At 36.6% G+C, this 26,914-nt stretch overlaps 1 protein-coding gene across 6 annotated transcripts in view; it reads left to right on the top strand.

The window, feature by feature from the left end:
* Nucleotides 1-26,914, top strand: part of LRRC28 (leucine rich repeat containing 28) — a 158,786-nt gene that overhangs the window by 9,406 nt on the left and 122,466 nt on the right. For 5 of the 6 annotated variants that reach the window (XM_058542352.1, XM_058542348.1, XM_058542349.1 and 2 more), the window contains 2 exons: nt 788-1,015; nt 18,840-18,880. In XM_058542352.1, coding sequence (XP_058398335.1) covers nt 848-1,015; nt 18,840-18,880 — 209 coding nt within the window. In that variant the 5' untranslated portion in view covers nt 788-847. Of the gene's footprint in view, nt 1-787; nt 1,016-16,349; nt 16,378-18,839; nt 18,881-26,914 lie in introns of those variants that run through there. The other variant, XM_058542351.1, reaches the window with a different exon arrangement.

The following is a 26,914-nucleotide window of genomic DNA, read 5'->3' as shown; positions in this document are numbered from 1 at the left end:
AAGATGGCAAGTGTTATTTCTCTTCCTACCCTTGTCAGTTTTGGAGCTAGAAGGGAATTTAATCTGTTCTGGGTTCAGGCCTTTACCAATAAATTGCTGTCTCCATTTTATGTTAGGCAACTGAAGCCCAGAGAGATTGTAATAGAATAATACAGGGTTGTTATTTCCTAGTGCAGTGTTTCACTGAAATAATAAAATAAAACAGTGTGTTCCTGGATCTGTTTCTTTGCTACGTCTGATAATCTGCCAAACTGAGAAGAAAGAAAGAAAAGAATAAAGAGATAAAATATAGAAAAAATTAGTATATAGGACAATATTATTTATATAGTAGGAAGTGAAGAAAGTGAGGTTGTAAGTGATCTAGATATATTTTATGTAAATATTCAAATATTTTTGAAATACTTTAGGCTAAATACAGAATGAGGTAGCTCAAGAAGGAAATGGCTTTACTATATCTGATTTTTAAGCTTTTTCTTTGCTTGTATGTTACGAAACTGGTCTCTGTTCTCTTAGACAGGGATTCCTATCTGGAGTCCAAGAACTATTTTTTCAATTGGGACTGTTTCTACTAAGTAGGAAATTGCTTAAAAGTGAGAGTATTTTTATTAAGTAGTTATTCATTTTAATATCCTTCTAAATATGTGTGACAAATTTAGTTAAGAAAGAAAAACAGGGATTGAATGTATAACTCTCCTTTTAGTATTTGAAATTGCTCTATATACTAGCTGGTTTTTTGGCAATGCTTGTAAGCAGTATTGTAATTATTCAATTTTCTTATTCTCTTTAGAAATGGACCAATTTTGACAAGATGTAGTGCTGCGGCGTGCCCAATGGGATATGTTCAGTCATGGCATCCGAACTTTGCAAGACGATCTCTGTGGCAAGGCTGGAAAAGCACAAAAATTTGTTCTTAAATTATAGGAATCTGCACCATTTCCCATTGGAGTTACTGAAAGATGAGGGACTACAGTACTTGGAGAGACTCTATATGAAAAGGAACTCCCTTACAACCTTGGTACGGTATTATATTGCATTAAAAAAATCCTTTATAGATCTATTTTATCCACCCTAAGATATTCAGACCAAAATGTATATCCCCTCTTGTTATATAAACAGGTAATATAAGTACGCAGATAGGGAGTTCTCATTAGCTGAGAATTCATTATTCTATTAAGTCCCTGTAATTATGTAATTAAGTCCCTGTAATTATGAGGTTGCAGGAGGAATTGTGTAGGAAAGCAAAATATTCACTAATGTACCACTATAAAACTAGTCCCCATTTAAAAACCCCTCTTCACTTAGCTTGTGCATCTATCTGGGTACTTTGTTTGTGTGTTAAGCTTGCTAGATGGTTTTTGGATGTTACAATACCCAATGGACCAGTTAAAAAGTAAAGAAGAAAAAGACCAATGAGGATGACTTTGAGTTAGAGGCATTTAAAAAGAAAATGATTTGAAGATTAAAATATTAAGACAGGCATTTGGGAAGCTTGATGTAGCCTTTGAGTGTTTTGAAAAAATTAAAAAACCCCAAAAAACAGAAAACCTTTTTTGTGATTGCACTGTGAAAATCAAATGATTTTGAATTGGGCTATTCAATTTGTTGGAAAAATTTTTGCCACAAAAGCAACATTTGATTCACTTGTTTTTTTTTTTTATGTTCTAAGAATAAGCATATAGTTATCATTATAACCTAAATTTTATTACATATAAGATTAAAAAAAAACTTTAAAATTTTTTTTAAAGAGAATGTCCCAGTCAAACTTTTTATTCCCACTCTTTATTATGAAATTTGTCTCTGTTTTAAATGAATTTGCTTTATGTGGCCTTTTCTAGTTATCACTTTACCTCATTTGAGTCTTATACTTGAATTTTAGTTCTTATTAATTTTAAATGATTTATGATGTCTTGTTGTTTCTTTGTGAATTGACCCATTCTTCATTCCCTTCTCTGTATTGGACTTTCCTAAATAGCTGAAAGTACATCTTACTGGCTTCATGTATATGAAGTGTTTTCCTGGAAAAGTTTTACTTAATCTATGTAAAATATCTACCAGAGGTAGAAAGCATTGTAAAATTTGTTTATCTTTGGTGTATCTGGAAGTAAATGGATATATATCTTTCATTTTTAGTGTTTGCCACATTGGTATATGTGTTATTTTGAGTACCTTGTCAGATTTTTTTAAATTAGATTTTTCAGTTTCCAAACTTTGATAGTCTGTATATAGTTATATGAATCCTAAATCCTTTTTGCAAAATCATCACTGCATGATGTGAAACTGTATTTACCTAGTGGTTTTTTTTCCCTCTTTGGGGAAGAAGAAGTGTAAGAAATAATTTGTCAAGGATTATAGCCCATATTTTCCCATGTTTGTTATTGATGTACAAAAAAAACTTGTGAGTGGATTACTTCTTAACAATCAGTCATAGTCCACTGGGGTAAACTTTGTTCAAAGAAATTGACCTTTGCTTAGAAAAGTTACAATAAACTTTTGGTTTTGTGGCAGTTTCTCAGCTGCAGTTTTCTACTTATGAAAATATTTAGATATCCACTATACTATTTTAACTGATAAGCATTCATTTCAAGTTCATGCTCTGCCACCTGAAGTGCTATACAGGTATCAGGGTGTTGGGAATAGTAGCAGTCATCCCATTCCCTGACAATAGTGGATATAAGACAGCTTATTGCACAGTGTTTGGAAGCAGATGAAACAGTGCTTGTTCTGGAGTGCTCTACCTTGTGATTTAAGGCTTTTAGAATGTTTGGTGGTGTTATTGATAAAGTGTAATTCCTAAAGGAAATTTAGTATGTGGAATTTGACTTAGAACTGTAATACTGTCCAAAGGAAAAAAACTACATTTTTGGAAACATGTAGTATGTCAAACACATTATGGGTTAATTGGTCTCTTTTTTTTTTTCCAAGAAGCTTGGGAACCTGCCAATCATTTCCATTTTCACATTGTTTTATTATTTCATATTAAAATTGTTCTATTGTGTTAAATGCCCTCTTCTCAACAATGCTCTTCTCCTTTACTCCCCACCCCTCACCATATGAAGCCTCTTGGTGAGAAGTAGTCACTAATGCACAACCTCTGCCCTTCTTCCTTTTTTCCTTCAATCACTTGGTATAGCACAGTGGTATATATCTGTAGGATGATTGTATGTCAAACGTTCAGAACTTGGGGAATGCCCATAGTTAGAACCAAAGCACAGAGAAAAGCCTTTTTTTTTTTTTTTGGTGAGGAAGATTGGCCCTGAGCTAACATCTGTTGCCAATCTTCCTCTTTTTGCTTGAGGAAGATTGTCGCTGAGCTAACATCTGTGCCGATCTTCCTCTATTTTTGCATGTGGGATCCCCCCACAGCATGGCTTGATGAGCAGTGTGTAGGTCCATGCCCAGGATTTGAACCCGTGAACCTCGGGCTGCCGCAGCAGAGCATATGAACTTAACCACTGTGCCACTGGGCCAGCCCTAAAAAGCCTTTTTTATACACTTAAAAGAATAAACTTTTCATATTTTAAAAACAAAAATGATATATGTACTTACATCAAACAACATAGAGGAATATATGGAAAGTAGTTGTCTCTCTTTCTTTATCCTATTCTATACTGTGGAGTAACCAGTGTTAATAGTTTGGTTGTGTGCTTCGACTCCTTTGTTTGTGTTTATATAATTATACACTCTCTATATTTTTTCCCTTTTTGTAACAACAAAATAGAATCATACTATATGTATTTCTCTGCATATTTCTCTTTTTACTTCATGGTATTCTCATTCCACTAACCTCAAGGCCAGGAGATATGCATACATCATACATCCTTCTATGTGCCTGTATGTTTGTGTTTAGGATTGAGTCTCAAAAGTAGGACTGCTGGGTCAAAGGGTAGGTGCATTTTACATTTTACAATGCTTTTTAGTAATATTTCGTTATGCAGTATTACCATTTATTTGTATAACTGAGAAATCTTTAAACTTTTTTTAACATATATGAGTCAGTTTATATAGGAATCCTGTTTTGTAATTAATGGGTGAATAAAAAGTAGTTAGGAAACATGATTCTGGTTCCTAATATTTATCTTAGAATGTGAAGAAGTAAAATTTTTTACAAGAATTTTTCTATAATTATTTTAAATGTGTTTCAAGAATTATAAAGTCTAGTCTTTGTGGTAGTTAGAAGAGAAATAACAGAATAGGACATACAGGTTCTGTGTTTGTTATGTGATAGGTATTCACATCGTTGTTGAATGAATAAATGAATATCAGGTAGATTAGCATAAGGACTATAGTATAGATATAAGAGTTCCAGAATGAGATCCTTCAAGGGCAGGGACTCTGTCTTAAGTTCTGTATCCCCAGTGTCTGGCCTACTGCCTAACATTTGTAGGACACATAATTTAATTCTGTGTAGCAGGATTGTGGAAGATTTTTTAAAGATGATGCTATTTGCATTGACACTGAAGAATGACTGTGACAGAAGCTCAGGAGGAAAAGTATCATTCATTCAGCATGTATTTATTGAGTTCTTAGTGTGTACCCAGTATTCTTCAAGGCACTGCCATGGAATAAATTCTTCTTTTCATGGAATTTTAGTTTGTTGACGTCCCAAGCTGAAGAAAAAAATATGAACTAAGACTTAAGACTCAATGGCAGAAATTTCCAGGGACAAGTCTAGGTGCCTATTTTGCCTAGAGCAGTTGTTTTATGTGTTCTTCAGAGCCTCAGGGTACCTGAGCAGGACCTAGGTGGGGAATTATGGGGAGGTGGAAGGGGAAGACCGAGCAGTTGAGTGTCTCCACTTCAGCCAGGACAGCTCTCCTTCTGTTTGCTTTCTGTATTGGTGCTCTCTATACAAAACCTCACATGGCTGGGCTGTGCAGATCTAGTAAATGTTTTCAAACCCAATTTAGCAGAACTATTTATTCAAAAAGTTCCATAAGTAAAATAGATACAACTGAAGCTATTTTTGTTTAGGGGAGGCGATAGGTGGGAGACTTGTTCAATCTACATCTCCTTCCCTTCCAGGGAACTATATGGACTCTCTAGGAAACTACAGAATGGAATAGAAAACCACTAATTTAGCAAAGATTTTGGGAGAGGAAAGAGCAGGAAATAAAGCTGAGATGAAAATTCTAGGTTGGGGCCAGGGTCATGTTGATTCTTAAATCTTTAAATAGTTCCTAAGGTGTTAGAACTATATTCTATAGGCAATGTAGAGCTACTGAATATTTTTTGCACATGGGACTAACAAGCTTACAACTTTAGATATTATTCTTTGAGATCTTTTCTGGATAAGAATTTTGTAAATTTAGTAAGTTTATTTCATTGATTGCCTCACTTTATCTTGATTTATCGTTTTAAACAAAATCAAGTAGATGGATTTTAAGCTGACTACCATAGCATGCCGTTCACTCGTTTATTTCACATATATTTGAGGAGTACCTAAGTGTACCAGTTGCTATGCTAGGATCCATGATGATGAACAAGACAGATGTAAGCCTTGCCTTTATGGGGCCTCTATTCTGGCAGGGAAGACAGATGTTAAACAGTAATCACAAGACTCTTGATAAGGACAGACTGCTGGTTTGGTCTGTAACATGGATTATTTAATCTTCTCTAGGGATCAGGGAGAGTGTCCCTGAGGAAGTGATATTAAGCTGAGACTGGAAGGATGAGTAGGCATTAATAAAGAACTTTACAGACAGAGGGAAAAGCATAGGCAAAGGCCCCGACATTGGAGTCAGCAGGCATGATCAGAGAAATGAAGATTGGTCCATTGTAGCTGGAGCATAGAGAGTGAAATGGATAGCTGAAGAGGCTGGTAGGGGCCAGGCCACACAAAATCTTGCACATGTTAAGGGCTTTTTCTTAGCTAGTGAAGACACTCAAGTGGAGATATTAAGAAGGCAGGTAGACAAGGGTGGTGGCAATAGAGGTGGAGAAGAGATTTCAGGTGGTAAAAAGCGTGTATTCCCTTCTCCTGGCCACAGTGGTTAGCCCAGCCTAGAGACTTTAACTGGGACTTTGGGGAAAAGGCACACTCCAGTGAGTTGTTAAATTGATGGAATATAAACCTGAAGCTGCTGGTGGCCATCTTGGAGCCTACCTGAGCATGAAGCAAGCAGAGAAGAGAGCGGATCTGGGTGTTAAAGAGAGAAGGCTTCCTGATGACATTTGAATACCTGGATCCAGCATCTCTGGAATTAGATTTATCCCTGGATTTTTCCCCATTCATTTATTTATTCATCATTCATTCATTTAACACATATTTATGGAGTGCCTATTATATGGTAATTACTTGAGTTAATATATTTTTTTTCCTCCTCCTCCTCCTTTTTGCTGAAACTAGTTTGAAGTGGTTTTTTTTCTCTTTTTCTTTGAAACTTAGAAGTCCTGATTAATAATGTGACTTCCAAATTTCAAGTTTGAGTAACTGTGGTTTACTGAGTTAGGGAATATTAGAGGTGGAACAGGTTTGGGAGAGTAAAAGTCTTCTCAGGACTCCTGAGAGTTCTGAGCTAGATATATATAAATGTGGGAATCTGTGGTATGTTGATGATAATAGAAGCCAAGAGCAAGAATGGAATTGCTTAGAAACTGAGAAAGAAATTTCTTTAAATTTAAATTTCTACATTTAAAATTTGGGTGTAAGAAGATGAGGAGCAGCTGTCAGAGAGGCAGAAGGAGAACCAGGAGTTTGATATTATGGAGGCCAGAGGGAGAGAGTGTTTTAAGGAGTGATTGGTGCTTAGACATCTACTAAGTATTTGTCCAAGGACTTTAGTGACAAGCTGCCGGTGACTGTGTTCAGGGGGTAGAAACTTTGGAGTGTAGAATCCAAGTTTCATCGGTTAAGTGGTGAGACGGAGATAAGAAAAATAGATAGCAAGGTAGATGAATCTTCAAGTTTGGTTGTGATATGGAAGGAGGGGCATATTTGGAGTGGTCTTGACAACAAAGGAAATTTTTTTCTTCTCTCGCCTTTTCTCTTTCCTCTTTTCCTCTTCTCTCGTTTCTAAGAGGAAAGAGTTGAGCCTGTGTAAATGCTGATGGGAAATCTCCATTAGAGAGGAGTTGAAGATACAGAAAAAGGGAATGTTGAGAAGTCCGAGATTCCTAAGAAGGTAGGAGGGGTTGGGCTCCAGAGTACATGTAGAAGAATTGACCTTGGAAATAGTATCCCTTCTTCCATTGTAACATGAGAAGGAAAGGGAGGATGGGTGCAAAGATACAGATTGCGAGGGAGAGAGGCAGATGAGGGAGTTCTTCTCTGATGACTTTACCAGGCAAAGCCAGCTGCTTGGGGAGTGAAGATTCGTGGAGACTGCGGGTTTGAAATTATTGTTGTGAAGAGTGGCATGGCAGTTTGGCTAGGAAAAGGTAGTAGAATCTTTGGCATTATTCAGCAAGCAGTTGGTGGCTAAGCTTATGGTGGAACCATCTGCTTGTTTAGGGGATTTTCTCCTGTAGTACTCAGCGGTCTGAGGTATGAAGAAGGTGGCCTGCTGCATTTATGCAGGGTTAGGTTTTTGCCAGGTGGATACAATACAGGTACAGAGGGACTGAGGAGGTTTAGGATTTTGGCAAGAGTGATTAAAATGATGGCAGATGGAATCTGAGCTGAATTGGAGGCAAAGCAGGAAAGGAGGAGTGAATGAAGAGGGAGAATGGAGAGGGGCTAAAGGACCCATTGATGTTGAAGAATTGTTGTACAGGGCCTGCTTGAGTAAGCCGTCTGGGGGAATGGTATATGTGGTTGTAGGGAGAGATTTTCCTCATTAAGAAGTTTCAGATGATAACAGTATATGAGTGTGCAGGGGGGAGGAGGCTGAGGTGGAGCCTACCCTGATTTCCCCCCCAACCCCCTCACCGGTGGCTGGGTCTTTGTAAGAGTTGGAGAAGGAATATAGCTTGGAAGCAGCAATCACCAAGTCTTCCTCCTAACCTGGAAGTTCATCAAGGGAGGGAATTAGCAGTGAAAGCTGTTGAGGGCTGCAGTCCCAGGAAGGAGCTGTTTAATTGTTTGGTAGCCAAACTTAGTACTAGCAGGTAACAGACCCAGGTTGTGTGTGCTTAACCTCTTTGGACCTCAGTTCCTTCATTTATAAAAGAAAAGGCCACAAGAGACTTGGAGGGAAAAAAAAATCTCACCCTGGAAGCAAAATCGTTTAATGGACCTGCCAACTTCTTCTCTTAATGAGGGCAGTAGACAGGAGGCCTCCCCTACCCAAATACTGATGGACCTCTCACCAGTTGCCAATTTTATTTATAAATATGAAAGGACAAGAAAGAGGCATCTAAATTTTAATGAAAGAGGGGAGTTTGGCTTATAGCTAAGCAGTAAGAGCAGATGGATCCTGATTAAGCAATTAATCTATGCAACAAAAGAGAACTTAACTTAAAAATGATATCCTACTGAGACTGAAGGGAAGAAGAGGTCTGTCAATCACATGTTGCTGAATTGGGGTGGGAGGTGAGGCATAAATGTTTTTTTCTTTCCTGTTGGCCCAAGAGAAAACATTCCTGACCTTCCCTGTCAAACATGAACAGGCAAATCGTAAAAGAATACAGATAGTCAAAACACAAAAAGATGTGTAACTTCCAATAGAAGAAATGATAGAACACTGATCATCCTTGCCTAATAGATTGGAAAAGATTAATACCTAGTGTTGTAGATTATTAATGCCCAGTGTTGAAAAGATTGAGAAGATACTCTCACACATTGTTAGAGGGAGAGGAAATTGACTCAGTGTTTTTGGTGGGTGGTTGGACCTCATCTAGCAAAATTTTACATGAGCGTATGTTTGAATCAGCATTTTTACTTGCATGAATTTACCCAACAGAAAAAAAAGTCAGGCGAGCAAGGATGTTCATCACAGCATTGTATATGATGAAAAATTGTGAAACCTAAATGTTCGTCAATATGAGGTTGGTTAAAATCGGATAGCAGCTAACATCATTTGAATCTTTACTAAGTGCCAGGTGCTGTTTTAAGTGATTTACGTGTATTAACTTACTGAATCCTCAAGACAGTCCTTTGAGGTAGGCGCTGTTATTATCCCTACCTAATAGACAAATAAACTAAGGCATGAAAAAGGGTGTGCACCAAATTTTATAGTGATTATAGCTGTGGATGGGGTGGGGGGCGTGAGAGTGGGGATGGGAGCTGGAAGAAACAGAAAGCCTTACTTAAGTATTTATAGTAAAAGGGAAAGGTTCTACTATTAAGTTTGGTTTATATTCTTTTCAATAAATATTTATTATTGTTATAATTAAAATAAGGTTGTTGGAATATAGTACCACTATGATCTTATCCAGCTCTCAAATTTTATTAATCAATGAGTCTAAATATTTTGATTTACAATGATGGTGATGCCTATGTTTATGCTGAATTGATGTCGATCGCTCATTGCTGCTGGTGGCTGGGTTGAGGGTGAAAGGGTTGATAACTGGGGGTCACGCAGCTATGCCCTCCGCCCCCTTTGAATTTGGTAGGACAGGATCTGGATCAAACGAACATGGGAACACCTTCACGAGAAAAACAGTAAGTTAAGGAGATAGTAAAAAGAGCTTCATGCAATTAAGTGTGGCAGAAGAAATAGGGAGAGGGAATTAATTTCTGTTTTTGTTTGTTTGGTTCATTTTGAATTCCAGCACAAGGGGTTTCTTGTTTTTCCCTAGTCTGATAAACCCTTGCAGCTTCAACTGCTGCTAGGGTGCAGGGCTTCCATAATCACAGTGATTGCTCTGTTCTCGAACTAGCTCTGCATAAAAGCATCTTAGTTATTTCTTAAATCGAATGTGTGGAAATGGGTGACAATGTCAAATAGTAAAGCATTCTGATGCTCTGTTTGTGTTTTAGTGCTTATGTGTAGACTGTGGTATAGTCCTACAAAATATTCATTATGAGTGTATCCCATCTCAGTAATACACATGTGCAGGAGAAGTATGAGTTTTGTTACAAATCAGAGCTGCTTTTCCTATTGAATTTTCAGATTTAGTAGTTTTCCCCCTCATCGTTACTGGTTGATTGACAGTGGCTCCTTGTCAAGTAGTAAACTATTTGGAAAATGAACACCTCACCTATCATTTACTTCTATTTATTGAATCACAGAATTTCAAAGCTGAAAGTAGCTTGACAGATAATTTAGGCGATTTTTCTTTTTGAGGAAAGTAAGCTTGGAAGATAACAGATTGGCCTAAGGTCACTTTTATGGTCAGTTAGAGCAAAAACCAGGTCTCCTAATTGGTAGTTCAGTCAATCTTGCTTTCATTTTAGTTCTGCAAGTGTTTATTGATGACCTACTTCTAGCCTAGCACCATTTAGTTAGATTTAACCACGTTTATCCACTGTGGAGCAATGAGGTGTTCCACGTTAAGTGAATTTTCCTAGTTGCCTCTGAGTTTTATTTTGAGTAAAAGTCTAACTTTTCTTAATAGAAATATTTGTAAAACATGTATCATACTATACTTTCTTAAAGAAAATACAGGGAGCCTGATTTAACCTACTCTATGTGATTCATAGTTTCTGCCTGGGGAGTTAGGAGGGAAAGTTTAAAAAGAGGTGGCGGGGAGAGGGGTCTTGCTCTTATACCAGACCATATCGTTGTGCAGTTGAAGGATTCTTTTTGCAAGAAGGCTTAAAAGCCATTGCTATGTATATGTTTCCACAATTTTAAATTCATTTTCAAGCATTCACTGTACTAAAATTTGATACCTGCGCACCAAAGTGAGACACTAGTTTCTAAGTGTTAGCCCCATCAAATCAGTCAACAAATATACATAATATGTAAGTAAGGCACTTGAAATATCATACATTGAGCTTGGAACATGCTCCCCCTCCAAATAAACAAACAATTATGTCATAAGCTTATAGAATTATTCAGGCTAGATATAATTTTAAGTGGTTGATCTGGCTTTATGGGAATAAGTGTTTAGTATTCTTTTTTGTGTGTATTTTTCTGTTGCTTTGAAAATTCCATTTATGAAATCAACTTATTGAATGCATATCAAATAGATTTTTTTTTTTTTTTGGTGAGGAAGATTGGCCCTGAGCTAAGGTCTGTTGTCAGTCTTCCTCTTTTTGCTGAGGAAGATGGGCCCTGTGCTAACACCTGTGCCCATCTTCCTCTTTTTTGTATATGGGCCACCACCACAGCATGGCTTGATGAGCGGCACAAAAGTTTGCACCCGGGATCCGAACCTGCGAACCCTGGGCCGCCAAAGTGGAGCGTGTGAACTTAACCACTATGCTACTGGGCTGGCCCCTAAATAGATTTTTTAAAATAAAAAATAGAAAGTAGGTAGGGGCAAATAATTTTAATCTTCAACTCTTATTTATGATATTTATGTAGCTGTCATTTTTAAAGAAATATTTTTAAGATTAATACTTCAAGAGGCATTTCAGTGATTTTTAATGTTTGTTTTCCTTCTTTTGTAAAATCTTGGTAATCAAATTTTTATCACAATTCAGATACATATTTCAGTTTTGTAAATATACTGGATATACAGTATTTTTAATTTTGAGCATATTTTCTGTAAGAGTTTTTGCTAAGTAAAAAATATGTCAAGTTTTTTTTTATATTTTTGGCAATAAAACATTTGCATCTTTGCATACTTAAAATTTTTTTATTTACATGTTTTAAGATGACAGTTTCAGCTTCTATAAATGCTAAACAAATACTTCATCATGTCTAAGAAAAATAATGTCAAAAATTTGTTGTTCATACAGTTAAGTAATTGTTCTTTTTTGTTTTACATCTAAAAGAGTTGAGTTTAAGTGAAAAATTGGTAGGGAGTATAAAGATATAAATTCTGCATTAATGTGATAGCTACCAGTCACATGTGGCTATTAATGTTTAAATTAAATTATAATGAAATAATATTAAAATTTCAATTCCTTGTTCACAGTAACCGCATTTTAAGTGCTTAATAGCCACAAGTGGCCAGTGACCACCTTATTGGAAAGTGCAGATAGAGAATATTTCCATCGTTGCAGAAAGTTCTGTTGGGCCAGTGGTGTGTTTGATTGAAAAAAAGAAAATAATACGTTATAATCAACTATGTCAATTCATTTTTATCGTGAAAGTTAAACTGCCACTGTATGTTAATGCTGCATAATCATAATGCAAAGCAGTAAAGAAAAATTCTCTCAGGGTTCTTTTTAGGCATCTCAAAGACAACTTTAGAAGCAAAAGAACTTGTCCACATTTTGAAAATTTTCTTTCTCTCATTCTTCCTCCTTTTCCCTCCCTTTTGAAGTGGCTTTGTTTTAATATTTGTAATACTTGTATTCAGTGAATTCCCAATGGAAAATTTTTTTTCCAATGGAAAATTTTATTTTAATGAACTTGGAATATAAAATACCTGTGATTATTTTGGTGGAGATACTCCAAGAAATTTGGGTATTTGCTGCAGTTTTTTCATTGCTTTTCTTTTAGAACCATTAAAGAACTAAAGATGTTGTACTTGCATATCCAAATAATGAAAATTTACATTTTCCTTTAAAACACTGACATGTTTTAGATTATCCTTTTTATATTGTTTATGAATAGATTAGCCATTATTTACACAGCATAGTCATTTACATTTTTACTGGGAAACAGCATGTCAGTGGCAGCTAGCAAAACGTGTGTAAACTTTTGGCATTACTTGACAATCAGTGATTGCATAGCCCTTGCTAGGAGTGATCTTCTCTTAGCAAGAGGGATTAGTGGGCTGTTAGTGCTTTCAAACACATTTCTTATTGTCTCTTTCTCTGGCACCTCCGCTCCCCCGACCCCCCGCCAAAATGTGTCAAGCTTTCTAGGATAATTCAAATGAAAACCATAGGTAGTAACATTGCTTTGTGTCACTCATTTCAGAAGAACTGAACTTAACCGTCAGAGATTTGATGTTGGTAGATTAAAGTGTTGAGCATCTGCTGTTTCTTTCTATCTCCAGGAAACACCAAGGAAATATGACACGTGTTTAAGACAAGACTCATGCTTTTTTAGGCTGCTTAAAGTTTATTTGGAGAGAAATTTAAAAAGAGGAAAATGAGTAATTAATGGGAAGTGATCCAAGAGACAAAGGAGTAAATGATAAAGGACATTGGGGAGCAAATCGTAGCTAGGTCTCTGGAGGGCCTTTATGCTACTGCGGAAGAGGAAAGGTGGTGCTGGTTCTCCCTCTCTGTTCCCATTAGCCTGCTAGAGTTTCTGATTCCTCTGTTGAGAAATACTGCTCCATAATATATATTAAAAGGTTGAGAAATACTGGAGGAGGAGTGGGTTAGTATCGCTGGTAAAAAGAGATCTACCTTAGTTGTTCCCATAAAGACACAGTATTTAACTCATGCTGTGTGCTTCCCCAGAAGCAATGACATCGAATTATTGATCCAACTAGAAAGCTTGTTGAGTGTGTTTCATGGTTTGTGAATGAAGTGCTTTTTTCCTTCAGTACCAAAATTTCATTAACTTTTTTTAAACTAAAAAAAAATTAAAAAATTTATTGAGGTGAAATTTACATAGCATAAAATTAACTGTTTTAAAGTGAACAATTAGGTAGCATTTAGTACATTCACAATGCTGTGCAACCACCACTCCTATCTAGTTACAAACATTTCCATCACTCCAAAATAAAACTCCTTACCCATTAAGCAATTTCTCCCCATTCTCCTCCATACCCCAGCCCTAGCAACCACCAGTCTGTGTTCTGTCTCTATGGATTTATCTGTTTTGGCTATTTCATATAAATGGGATCATACAATATGTGACCTTTTGTGCCTGGCTTCTTTTCACTTAGCAAACTGTTCTTAAGGATCATCCAAGTTGTAGCATGTATCAATCCTTCATTCTTTTTTATGGCTTGGTAAGATTCCGTTGTATGTGTGTACCACAATTTGTTTATCCATTCATCCACTGATGGACATTTGGGCTGTTTCCACCTTTTTTGGCTATTGTGAATATGAACATGGGGGTACACGTACATGGTTGAGTACCTGTTTTAATTATTTTGGGTATATACATGGAGATGGAATTGTGGAGTCACAATTTTATGTTTAACTTTTTGAGGAACTGCCTAACTGCTTTCTACAGTGGCTGAACCATTTTATGTTACTGCCAGCAATGTACAAAGGTTCTAGTATCTACACATCCTTGCAAATATTTATTTTCTTTTTTTTAAAATTTTTTAATTATAGCCATTCTGATAGTTTTGAAGTGGTTTTGATTTGCATTTCCCTAATGCTAATGATGTTGAGCATCTTTTCATGTGCTTGTTTGGCCATTTATATATCTTCTTTTTTTTTTTTTTTGTGAGGAAGATCAGCCCTGTGCTAACATCTGCCAATCCTCCTCTTTTTCTTTTTCTTTCTTTTTTTTTTTTTTTTTTGCTGAGGAAGACTGGCCCTGGGCTAACATCCGTGCCCATCTTCCTCCACTTTATATGGGATGCCGCCACAGCATGGCTTGCCAAGTGGTGCATTGGTGCGTGCCCGGGATCCAAACCAGCGAACCCCGGGCCGCCGCAGTGGAGTGCGCACACTTAACTGCTTGCGCCACTGGGCCGGCCCGTGTATATCTTCTTTAGAGAATGTCTGTTCAAGCCGTTTGCGTATTTTTTAGTTGGGTTGTTTTCTTGTTAATTGAGTTGTAAGAGTTCTTTATATTCTGGATGCTAGACTCTTATTAGATACACGATTTACACATATTTTCTCCTAGTCTATACGTTGTCTTTTCGCTTTCTTATAATGTCCTGTGATGCACAAAAGTTTTAAATTTTGATGAACTTCAATTTATCTGTGTTTTCTGTTGTTGCTCATGTTTTCAGTGTCATATCTATTAATCCATTGCCAAATTCATGATCATGATTTGTCCCTATATTTTCTTCTATGAGTTTTATAGTTTTAGCTCTTATATTTAAGTTTTTGATCCATTTTTAGTTAATTTTTGTAAATGATGTGAAGTAGAGGTCCAACTTCATTCTACTTTTTATAACTGGTATAAGAACCGGAATGTATTTAACATATAACTTCTTTGAAATGTGTTGTTAGAGGTCAGGATGAAGCAGATAAGCAAATAATGTTGCTGAACACTGAATCTAGTGGTTTATAACAGCACAATTATTTCTTGCTCACACTGCATTATTCTCTCAGATTGCTTGGGGACTCAAGTTCCTCACTCAGGGCCGAAGGCTGGCAAAGCTTCCATCATCTGAAGGTCACTGTGGACCTTTTGTACTCAAGCTCTTTAAGGCCTCCATTTTGACGTAATTTCACTAACCAAGCAAGTCACCTAGCCATGCTCAGCTTGAAGAGAGAAGCGCAGTCCTACCAGGTGTCCAGAAGGAAAAGAAGAGGAAGTAGGTGGTACACACTGCCTACCAGAGAATATCACTGAACATGTTTGCAAAGTATTTGAAGTACAGTCATGTGTTGGTTAACAGTGGGGATATGTTCTGAGAAATGCATCGTTAGGCGATTTTGTTGTTGTATGTACATCGTAGAGTGTACTCACACAAACCTACGTGGTATATAGCTTACTACACACCTAGGCTATATGGTACTAATCTTATGGGACCACTGTCGTATATGCAGTCTGTCGTTGACCAAAGTGTCATTATGCAGCATGTGACTGTATTTGTTCTAAGATACACAATTTTATTCCTATTTAAAGGGGTTGAAAGTTTTTCTTAGAAGGATATGGTAAAGCATCAATCCAAAAGATAAATTTTATATTAACTGTGCTTGCTGGAGTTTACTTTTACATTATTTGTAAAGAAAAATTGTTTAGCTAAGTGATAATGTGAGATTTAATGAAGAGAATTTTGGCTTAATTTAGAAAACAGTTTTCAAGTAGTTTAGTACGAAGCATATATACTCAAGAAATTTTGGTATAGGTTATTTATCTATTAAAACTTTTGTTTGTCAAAATTGTGAAAAAAGAGAAGGAAATAATAGTAATGACAGTTTGAAAAGGTACTTTAAGATTATTACTTTTATCTATCGGGATCTTAAAAACATTTTAAAACTTAGTAAACCGTAAGTTTTATGGATCAAGATAAACTAGTTTGGCATCTATAATCCAGCATTAGAGCCTAGTTACCCAGAGAGTAACAAAAATTTTGACCTTAATGTATAGTTGTCCAATCTTTTAGTCACTTTACATAAACTATGGACGTAGCAAATTTAAAATGTATAGTGTTTCCCTTACATTATTTAGCTACATTGCTAAAAATGTGCTAATAGAAAGCAGAAAATAATATTATAGAACACCAGTAGGTGTCAGCCACAGCCTATGCAATGGGCTGCCTATTTGCCAGGCTTTTGGGGGCAGATACTAATAAGTGTTTCGTTTTGTTTTATTACCTAGTATTCTAATGAACTGCAGTTTTCTCAAGGTCAGTGTACTTATTTTTAAATAAAAACACAATGTACTTCCTCATTAATAAAGATGTAGTGATGCACTATTGGCAGCAGAAACGTTATTTGGTGCTTAATTGTGTGTGTAGCTATATAGCTCAAATGAGCTAACTAGTTGGTCATGGAAGCATTAGAATGCTGTCTGACGGAGCCAAGTAGACATCTGGAAAGAATGACCACGGGTCCTGTGAGTTAGCCGGATATGATATTGATATTGTAGTAGGTAAAACTAGATGAGGGTCTAGGAAGTGTATATTCTCCTTCCTGGGGAGATACCAACACTAAAAGAAACATTTTGAGGATTTGGACAGATTGGAGAGTAACATCTGAGGAAAGACTTGTCATGAAGGGCTTTGTTGCATATATCGATATCAAAACATGGAGGAAAAAAAGAATCACAGCTTTCAGCATTTGAAAACTAAATACAAGTGGTTTTATCAAAAGCGGGTACTCAATAAATATTTCATTGACTTCATAACAGTATTCCTATTCAGTGCTGTTTGGTTATCATAAAAGGGCAAGGATATATATGTATGTAAACAGCTTAGGGTACTGTTAATGAGTATTGAAATACATCAGTATGCCAACAGGAAATTAATAATGTCATTTCCTTGTTTCAAATAAAACAGTGGATTTCCATTGTGTTCAGGATTAAAAAAAAAATTTTTTCTTCAGTATAAAATATAAACCGTCAATGATCTGTTTCTTTCCGCTCTCTGCAAAATCATTATACACCTTTATACCCTATGGCCCAGACATACCAAACTAATGACATTTCTCTTATTGAGTATTTAGAACCCAAATTGCATATAATATGACTGATTACTCAATTATGTAGCAGTTTATGCCATGCATATCACATTTTTAATTTTAACTTTTTTTAATTATAAAAGACACATATGCTCATTGTTAAAAATTCAAATGATATAAAATTAGATGCAGAATAACTATCCTAGTCTTTTTCCTCATGATAATCACTGTTACAAGCTTCTATATGAAAAATTACTTTGTTACAAATCTAAAACTTTTTAGTCCCCAACACTTGTTTTTCTGTTAACAATTTTTTTATAAGCGGATTTTTGAAAATGTAAGATTTCTTCAGGACTGCTGTTACAGAGTTACAGCAGAACAGATTGTATTTGCAATTTCCCGAAGACAGCTCTCTCCTGCCTTTTCATATGTTGCTTCCTGTGCCTAGAAAGCTAACCAGAACTATCCTTTTTCCCTGCTCCATGGCAAACCTCTGATAATTTGTATTTGTCTTTCAGGACTTAAGTCAGACCTAATTTCTTCTAAAAAGCCATTCCTGATTCTTTGTTATTGATATCTAGCTTACCTTACACTATGTTTGAATTAGAATTAAAAAAAATTATTCCTGACTCAGTGTGCTCCTTCAGTCTTAACAGCTCCTATCTTGCGTGTGCGTGTGCGTGTGTGTGTGTGTGTGTGTGTGTGTGAGAGAGAGAGAGAGACAGAGAGAGAGACAGAGGGACAGGGAGGCGGGCGGGGGGAGGGAGGGAGGGAGAAAGAAGGAGAGATGCAGGCTGGCTTTCAGTTATTTACAGGAGGCATTTCCTCCTACCCATTGCAGCCAGCAGAGAGAAGCCTGCTTTCAATGTGGGGGGAATTTTTCTAGGATTCTTTTCATGGAAGGGGCGGTCCTTCCAGGGCTCTGACTCTGCATAAGGGACCTAGGACCATCTCCTTTCCTCTTCTTCCAAGGGCCAGTTTCTACCCCTGCCACACCCATATGCTGACTCCAGACTTGTGACCTGTGGCCAGATCTGACACTCCCCTCGACCAGCTGAGCTCCAGTTTACTCTGTTTATCCTGAGCTTAGTTAGGTCTTGGTTTCTGGCCCCTGGGGATTTCCCTTACTCTATCCTGAGGAGCATGGTTTGGGAGTTTGGGGTAGGGGAGTCTTAGTTTCCTAGGGCTACTGTAACAAATTACACAGGCTACATGGCTTAAAACAACAGAAATTTATTCTCTAACAGTTCTGGAGGCCAGAAGTCCAAAATCAAGGTGAGGACAGGGTTGGCTGCTTCTTGGGGCTCTGAGGGAGAATCTGTTCCTTTCTCCTGGCTTCTGGGGATTGCCAGTAGTACCCTTAGCTTGGCAGCTGCATCACTCCAATCTCGGTCTCTGGTGTCACATGGCGCTATTCCCTCTGTCTGTGTCTGTTGAAACATTTTCATTTCTTCCATGGCCGTGGAATATGAGGTTTCTGGTTTCTCCAAGAGACATTGATTTTAAGTGTTCAAATTTATAAATTTAAATTGTAGTATTGTCTGTGTAAGCATAAACCCAGATTCGCTGATTTATTATTTTCACAAAATTTTAACACCCCTCAAAAAGATAGTACTTTGTGTTTAAGCTGTTTAGAAATGTTTATAAATTTTTCAAAAATAAAATTTAATTCTGAGTTTTTAATTTTCAGCCAGAAAACCTTGCTCAGAAGCTTCCAAACCTTGTGGAACTGTGAGTGTGTTTATTCAAATTTTTTAAAAATCAAGAATGAAAATAATTATAAGTTATTTGAAATAATAGGAAATATAATTTTAATATGTTAACTTATTATTTTTTGATATGATTATGGTGCTTATGTAGGTAGACCTGTGGTTCTGCTAAACCCAATAGTGTTTTAAAGTATTTTATCCTTTAAATTTATGTTTTAAATATCTTACCTCAAGGTAGTGAAGAAGATGAAAGATACATTTTTCCTGGGTGCAGCATCTTTGTCACAGAATCCTTCTGGATAGTCCATGGAATTGGGAAAATTTATTATTATTATTGTTACTAGTATTACCTGTGATACTTGATATAAACAGTCAGACAGTATAAAAGATTTAAAATATAGAGTAAAAGCCTCCTTCCCTGCATCCTCCACACTTTATTTGTTTTAGTTCTTTTGATGATTACCTGCATAATGCTACATAATATGTTTACACCTTTGTTTTTTAGTGCATCAACTTTAAGTATCTATTGACCACTAAGGAAGATAAGAAATTTAGATATCTTGTAGTTCCCTTTCTTTCCGGCTGCCTCCTAATTTTGTGGAAGGAGGAGTTTGCATTGCTATTTCTTGTTATCTTTATTAGTTGGTGTGATTTTCAGGAGGTAAAGCTAACCCTTCACTAAATTTAACCAGTTGTTAGCATTTTTCCATATTTGCCTTCTCTCCTTCCCTCTCCTACCTTCTCTCTCCTACTCTCTCCCTTGTCGCCACCGCAGCCCCCAAATTACAGACGTTACGTTTACCCCTAAATACTTAAGCATGTATCTTCCAAGAATAAGGACATTCTTGCACATAATTAAGTATCATTATCACACCTAAGAAAAGTAATATTCATTCAATAATCATCTAATATGCAGTTCATATTTAAATTATCCCCATTTTCAAAAAAATATGTCTTTTTAAAGTAGATTACTGGATTTGTTTGACTGTTTCCTCTTGATTAGATTCAGTTTAAGCATCTTTGGTGATGTTCTACCCTATTTGCTTTATTAGATTTTTGCTTTCCTTCTCTTTATACATAGGTATACGTGTATTTATTTTTTCTGAAGCTTTTGAGAGTAAGTTACATACATCGTGGCTCTTTACCCCTAAATACTTCAATGTGTATTTCCAAGAACAAGGATGTCTTAACATTGTCTTAGGTCTACTTTTGTGTCCTTAGTAGAATGCTTTCAAGTTTTCTTTGTATAGGTTTTGACCATTCCTAAAGTTTACTCCTAAATATTTAATCTTTTTTCCTTGCTGTTGTTAATGAACTTTATCTGTTATACTTCTAACTGGTTATTTTTTGTATGTATGAGCACTATTGATTTTTGCATGTTAACTTCATATCCTCCTACCTTGCTAAAATCTTGTATTGTTTTATCACAGATTCTCCAGGATTTTCCAAGTATACTCTCCTGTCTGAAAATACCGATTCTTTATTTTATTCATTATTTCTTCTTTTCCGAATCTTATGCCTTTGTTTTCTCTAGTCTAAGTACATTGGCTAGTCCCTCCATAACAATGTGAAATTGTACTTCAGATGGTGGGCATCCTGGTCTTCTCTATTGACCTTAGTGTGAATGCCTCTAGAGTTGCCCCATTAAGAAAGATGCTGGCTTTACAATTAAGGTATATGTGTTCTATTGTGTTAAGTAAATATCCATCTGCATTAATTATCTGTTGCTGCTTAACAAATTACCTCAAAATGTAGTGGTTTAAAACGTAGAAGTGCTTAAAAGAATAAACACTTATTATCTCGTATTTTCTGAAGTTCTAGAATCTGGGCTTGGCTTAGCTGGGTGCCTTGGCTTCAGTATCTCTCTCAAGACTGCAATAAGGTTGTTGCCCAGGGCTGCTGTCTTACCTGAAGGCTCAATTGAAAAAGGATCCTCTTCTATGGTTACTCATGTGGTTGTTAGCAGGATTCAATTCCTTGCAGGTTGTTGTACTGAAGGCCTTAGTTCCTTGCTGGCTATTAGCCAGAGGATTTTCTTAGCTCCTTGCCGTTTGGCCCCTCTATAGTGTAGCTCACAACATGGCAGCTGGCTTCCGTCAAAGCAAGAAAGCAAAAGAGCAGGAGAGGGTATGCAAGACAGGAGCCACAGTCTCTTTCTAATCTAATCATGGAAGTGACATCCCATCACTTTTGCCCTGTCTTGTTCATTAGAAGCAAGTCACTAGGTCCAGCCCACACTCGAGGGGAGGCTGTTACATAAGGGCCTGGATGCCGGGTAGTGGAGTTCAATTGGGAACATCATAGAGGCTACCTACCACACTATTCATTCCCAGTTTCTGAAGAATTTTTATTAGTAATCAGTGTGGAGTTTTTTTCAAAGGCTTTTTCAGACTTTAAAGAAGAAATCCTTGGGCCCTTCAGGCAAAAAAGTGAAACAATCATGAAGATAAAGAAGAATGTAGCATAATACTCCAAACTGATTTATGTATACAATGGTTATTGAATTCTGGCTCCACGGTTTTTTCTTTGAGCCCTTTAAAAGTATTTTTGATTGTCTTCTGCTCTCCATAGATTCTCATAAGCAGTCAGTGGGGTTTTAATCCCTTTCCACATGTATGTAATATATCATTTTTTTCTGGCTTCTTTCAAGATTTTATCTTTGGTTTTCAGCAATTTAACTATGATGTGCCTTGCCAGGATTTTCTTTGTATTTATCTTGGAGTTTGTTGAGCAACTTGAATCTCTGAATTTATGTCTTTTACCAATTTGGGGACACTGTCAACCATTATTTCTTCAAATATATTTTATGCTGCATTCCCTCTCTCCTTCTTGGACTCCATTTACACATATGTTAGACCTGTTGATGTTGTCCTACATACCTCCGAGGTGCTATTCATGTTTCCTTTAATCTCTTTTTCTCTCTGAACTTTAGATTGAATCATTTACATTCATCTGTCTTCAAGTTCATTGACTTTTTCCTTTGTCATATTCATTCTGTGATTCAGCTTTATCCAGTACATTTTTCAGTTCTGGAATTTTCTTTCTTTTTTTTTTTACCTTTTGTTTCTCTGCTGAGATTTTCTGTCTTGTCACTAGAGGCATATTTTACTTTAGATCACTATGCAAAGTTATAACAACTACATAAAAATATTCTTGTCTGCTGAATCCAGCATCTAGGTTATCTTGAGATTGCTGTCCATTGTTGTTGACAATGGATCACATTTTCTTGAATTTTCATGTTGAGTAATTTTACATTATATTCTGACAATTGAGAAGTTATGTCTTGGAGACTGGAATCTGTTATATCCCTTCAAAGAGTGTTGATATTTTTGTTTTAGCAAGTAATTTACCTCTTTTGACTCAAACAATAAGTTGTCTCTTGGAGGGCAGCTGAAATCTCAGTCCAGTTCTTTTGTCTTTAGCTGTGGTTTCTTCCACATATGCTTGGTTCCAGGGTCAGCCATTGATTTAGGCAAAGTTTATATGTAGAATTTGGGGTGCCCCCTCCATGGCTCTTTTTTTCCTGATATTCTCACTTTACTTGTAACTGGCCATGGCTGTCCTGAACTCTCTCCTCCCATTCTTTAGGCTAGCAAGACTGCAATTTTCTATCAGAATTTTAGCCACTTTGTGTGGTAACTGTCTGTATACTGCCTTAGACTAAATGCTGTTTTAAAAAAAAAAGAGAAAACTCAAACTCACTCAGTGCCATTCCTTCTTCTAAGTGTTTCCTCTCCTCCGGAATTGGCTTGTTTTTGTTTACTCTGCAGTGCTTTAGGGTAGTTTTGTCTGTGTGTGTGTGAGTGTGTGTGTGTTTTTTTAATTGAGGTATAATTGACATATAACATTATATTAGTTTCAGGTGTACAGCATAATGATTCAATATTTGTATATTTTGTGAAATGATCACCACAATAAGTCTAGTTAATATCCATCACCATATATAGTTACAAAATTTTTTTTTCTAGTAATGAGAACTTTTAAGATTTACTCTCTTAGCAACTTTCAATATGCCATATGGTATTATTAACTACAGTTACCACACTGTACCTTACATCCCCATGGCTTATGTATTTTATAACTGGAAGTTTGTACCTCTTGAGCCCCTTCACCCGTTTTGCCCACCCCCACCTCTGGCAACCACCAGTCTGTTCTCTGTATCTGTGAGTTCATTTTTTTGTTTGTTTTGTTTTTTTTTTCAGATTCCACCTGTAAGTGAGATCATATGGTATTTATCTTTCTCTGTCTGACTTATTTCACTTAGCGTAATGGACCTCAAGGTCCGTCCATTTTGTTGCAAATGGCAAGATTTCCTTTTTTTTTTTTTTTTGTGAGGAGATCAGCCCTGAGCTAACATCAGCCAATCCTCCACTTTTTTTTGCTGAGGAAGGCGGCCCTAGGCTAACATCTGTGCCTATCTTCCTCCACTTTATATGGGACGCCGCCACAGCATGGCTTACCAAGCAGTGCGTCGGTGCGCGCCCGGGATCCGAACCAGCGAACCCCGGGCCGCCGCAGCGGAGCGCGCGCACTTAACCACTTGCGCCACCGGGCCGACCCCCTCCTTTTTTTTTTTTTAATGGCTGAATAATATTTCGTTGTGTATGTGTGTATGTATGTATATACCATATTTTCTTTATCCATTCATCTGTCAATGGACATTTAGGTTGTTTCCGTATCTTGACTATTGTAAATAATGCTGCAGTGAACATGGTGGCACGTATATCTTTTTGAGTTAGTGTTTTTATTTTCTTCAGATAAATACCCAGAAGTGGTATTGCTGGATCATATGGTACTTCTGGTTTTAGTTTTTGAAGAACCTCCATACTCTTTTCCATAGCGGCTACAGCAGTTTACATTCCTACTAACAGTTCACAAGGGTTCCCTTTTCTCCACATCCTTGCCAACACTTGTTATTTCTTGTCTTTTTGATAATAGCCATTTTAACAGGTGTGAAGTGATATCTCATTGTGGTTTTGATTTGCATTTCCCTGATTAGTGATGTTGAGTGCCTTTTCATGTACCTGTTGGCCAACTGTATGTCTTCTTTGGAAAAATGTCTGTTCAGATGCTCTGCCCATTTTTTAATCAGATGGGGTTTTTTTTGCTGTTGAGTTGTATGAGTTCTTTATATATTTTTGATATTAACCCTTTTTCAGATATAGGCTTTGCAAATATTTTTTCCCATTGGATATGTTGCCTATTCATTTTGTTGATGGTTTTCTTTGTTGTGCAGAAGCTTTTTAGTTTGATGTAGTCCCACTTGTTTATTTTTGCTTTTGTTGCCTTTGCTTTCTATGTGAAATCCAAAAAATCATTGTCAAGACCAGTGGCAAGGAGCTTTCTGCCTATGTTTTCTTCTAGGAGTTTTATGGTTTCAGGTCTTACATTCAAGTCTTTAATCTATTTTGAGTTAATTTTTGTGTATGATGTAAGATAATGGTCTAGTTTCATTCTTTTCCATATGGCTGTCTACATGCAAAACATATATATGTATACTGATAGTATACACCATTTATTGAAGAGACTGTCCTTTCCCCCTTGTATATTCTTGCTCCTTTGTCGTAAATTAATTGACCATATATTCATGGGTTTAATTCTTGGCTCTCTGTTCTTTTTCATTGATCTCTGTGTCTGTTTTTATGCCAATACCATACTGTTTTGATTACTATAGTTTTGTAATATAGTTTGAAGTTAGGGAACATGATGCCTCCATCTTTGTTCTTCTATCTCAAGATTGCTTTGGCTATTTGGGGTCTTTTATGGTTCCATATGTTCTTTATTATTGTAGTTGTTACCTCTCAGAAGATTAAACGGGTCAGAGGACCATTCCAATAGGAGTTTATTCTGCTCTACTGGAATTGGGACTTGCATTCTTTTATTTTAACCTGTCTATGTCTTTATAATGCAGGTGAGTCTCTTGTAGTCAACATTAGTTGGTTCTTTGATTTTTGACCAGTCTGACAATCTGGGCTGTTTAACTGTAGTGTTTAGACCATTTATGTTTAATGTAATTACTGATATGATTGAGTTTAAGTCCACCATTTTACAATTTGTTTTCTGTTTGTCCCAACTCTCCTTTATTTTTTCCTCTTTTCTTTCCTTCTTTTAAATTTATTTTAGTGTTATTTAGAATTCCATTTTACTACCACCATTGGCTTATTAACTTGACGTCATTTCAGTGTTGTAAGGTATATATTATGCATCTTTAACCTATTACAATCTACTTTCACATAATGTCATACCACTTCACATGTAATATAAGAACCTTACATCAATACTTCCAGTTCCTCCCTCCCATCCCTTGTGCTATTGTCATATATTTTACATGAATGTGTTTGCATGTGTTATCTATATCACACACTGATATGTATATTAGTCAAGGTTCAGTTAGGAGATAGGAAGCATACCCTCAATTTAAACAGAGAATTTCTTTTAAATATAAAGAATTGTTAACCAGTAAAATGATATTAACTACTAAAAGAAGTTAAGAGGACTCTATGGTATTCAGAATTGGTAAGTACAAAAAAGCAGCTACTACCTCTGGGCTGAGGGAGAGTAGACAATGAGGAAACTAAAGACTTAGGAGAGCCCCAACCCCTATGCTGAGATTTAGACCTCTTTTAAAGAAGATATGGCTGTCACAAGAACGTATAGCCTGCTGATGGTGAGCAAACTTGCCAGATGGTTTAGGCCAGAGTTGGTCTGTAATATTAGCTCACTGTTGTGGGAGGGTGTTGATTGTCTGGAGCTGGTCTGCGAGATCAGCCTGGCTGATAGGGAAGCAGTTTCCTGAGAATGTGGCAGAGCTACTGCAGAAGTGGCCACAGGGTGGTAAAACAGTTGCCTGAGGCTGGCTGAAGCTGGTCTGTAGAAGTGCATTGCTAGATGGGGAGAGTGTGGCCTGAGGGTGCAGCCAGAGATGCCACAAAGGTGACTTCTGGGTGAAGAGTTCATGCTTTGAGAGAGTGTGGCTTGAGGTTGTCCAAGAGGGCTGCTGAGGTGAGTGCCACTGGCCTTGGCTCCTGTGCTGAATAAAAAATTGAAGGGGGACTAGACCCAGAAGGGAAGTGCTTTCCTGCTGCTATCTGGCAAAGTCACTCCAGTGCCCTCTTTTGACAGTCTAACATTAGGCCAGTTGACAAAGGAGAAGCGTTGACAGAGTCCAGCTCTAGTATGGCGTAGAAAGTAGACTTGGAACTGAGAGACTAAATTGACAACTGGCAAAATTCATTATTATAGTTTTGAATTTAAATTATTAATTTAAAGAAATTAAAAAATGAGAAAAATGTTTATATTAATTCCTATATTATTCTCTCAGATTTGGTTTGCCTGAAAAAAGTCTTAATTTCTCTTTTTTAAAAAAATTAAACTTTTTACTTAGAGATTATGGTAGATTCACACGTAATTGTAAGAAATAAACAAACATCCTGTGTACCCTCTAGTTTCCACAGTGTTCACGTCTTGCATAAGTATAATATAAGATCACCACCAAGAAATTGACATTGATACGATCCACTGATCTTACTTATTTTTCATCATTTTCTGGGCACTCATTTGTGTTTGTGTATTTAGTTCTGTGCAGTTTTATCTCGTGTAAATTTGTGTCATTGCTACCACAGTCAAGGTAGAGAACACTTGCATCAGCACAAGGATTGCTTGAGCTACCCTTTTAATAATCATACTCCCCTTGTCCCCCAAACTCTGGCAACTACCAGTCTGTTCTCTATCTCTATAATTTTGTCCTTTTAAGAATGTTATGTAAATGGAATCATATAGTATGTAACCTTTTGGGACTGGCTTTTTTTCATTCACCATAATTTTTTTGAAATCCATTCAAGTTGTTGCATGTATCAATACGTGCATGTATCAAGTTGTTCCTTTTTGTTGCTGAGTTATATTTCATGGTATGGGTGTAATGCAGTTTGTTCAACCATTCACCTATTGAAGAACATATTGGCTGTTTGCAGTTTTTAGCTATTATGAATAAAGCTGCTACGAACATTCATGTACTTGTTTTTGTGTAAATTTTCATTTCTCTGAGATGAATGCCCAA

Source organism: Diceros bicornis, chromosome 5 (assembly GCF_020826845.1).
Source record: "Diceros bicornis minor isolate mBicDic1 chromosome 5, mDicBic1.mat.cur, whole genome shotgun sequence".
NCBI lineage: Eukaryota > Metazoa > Chordata > Mammalia > Perissodactyla > Rhinocerotidae > Diceros > Diceros bicornis.
The sequence above is the reverse complement of the archived record's forward strand: the minus strand, read 5'-3'. Positions and strand labels throughout refer to the sequence as shown.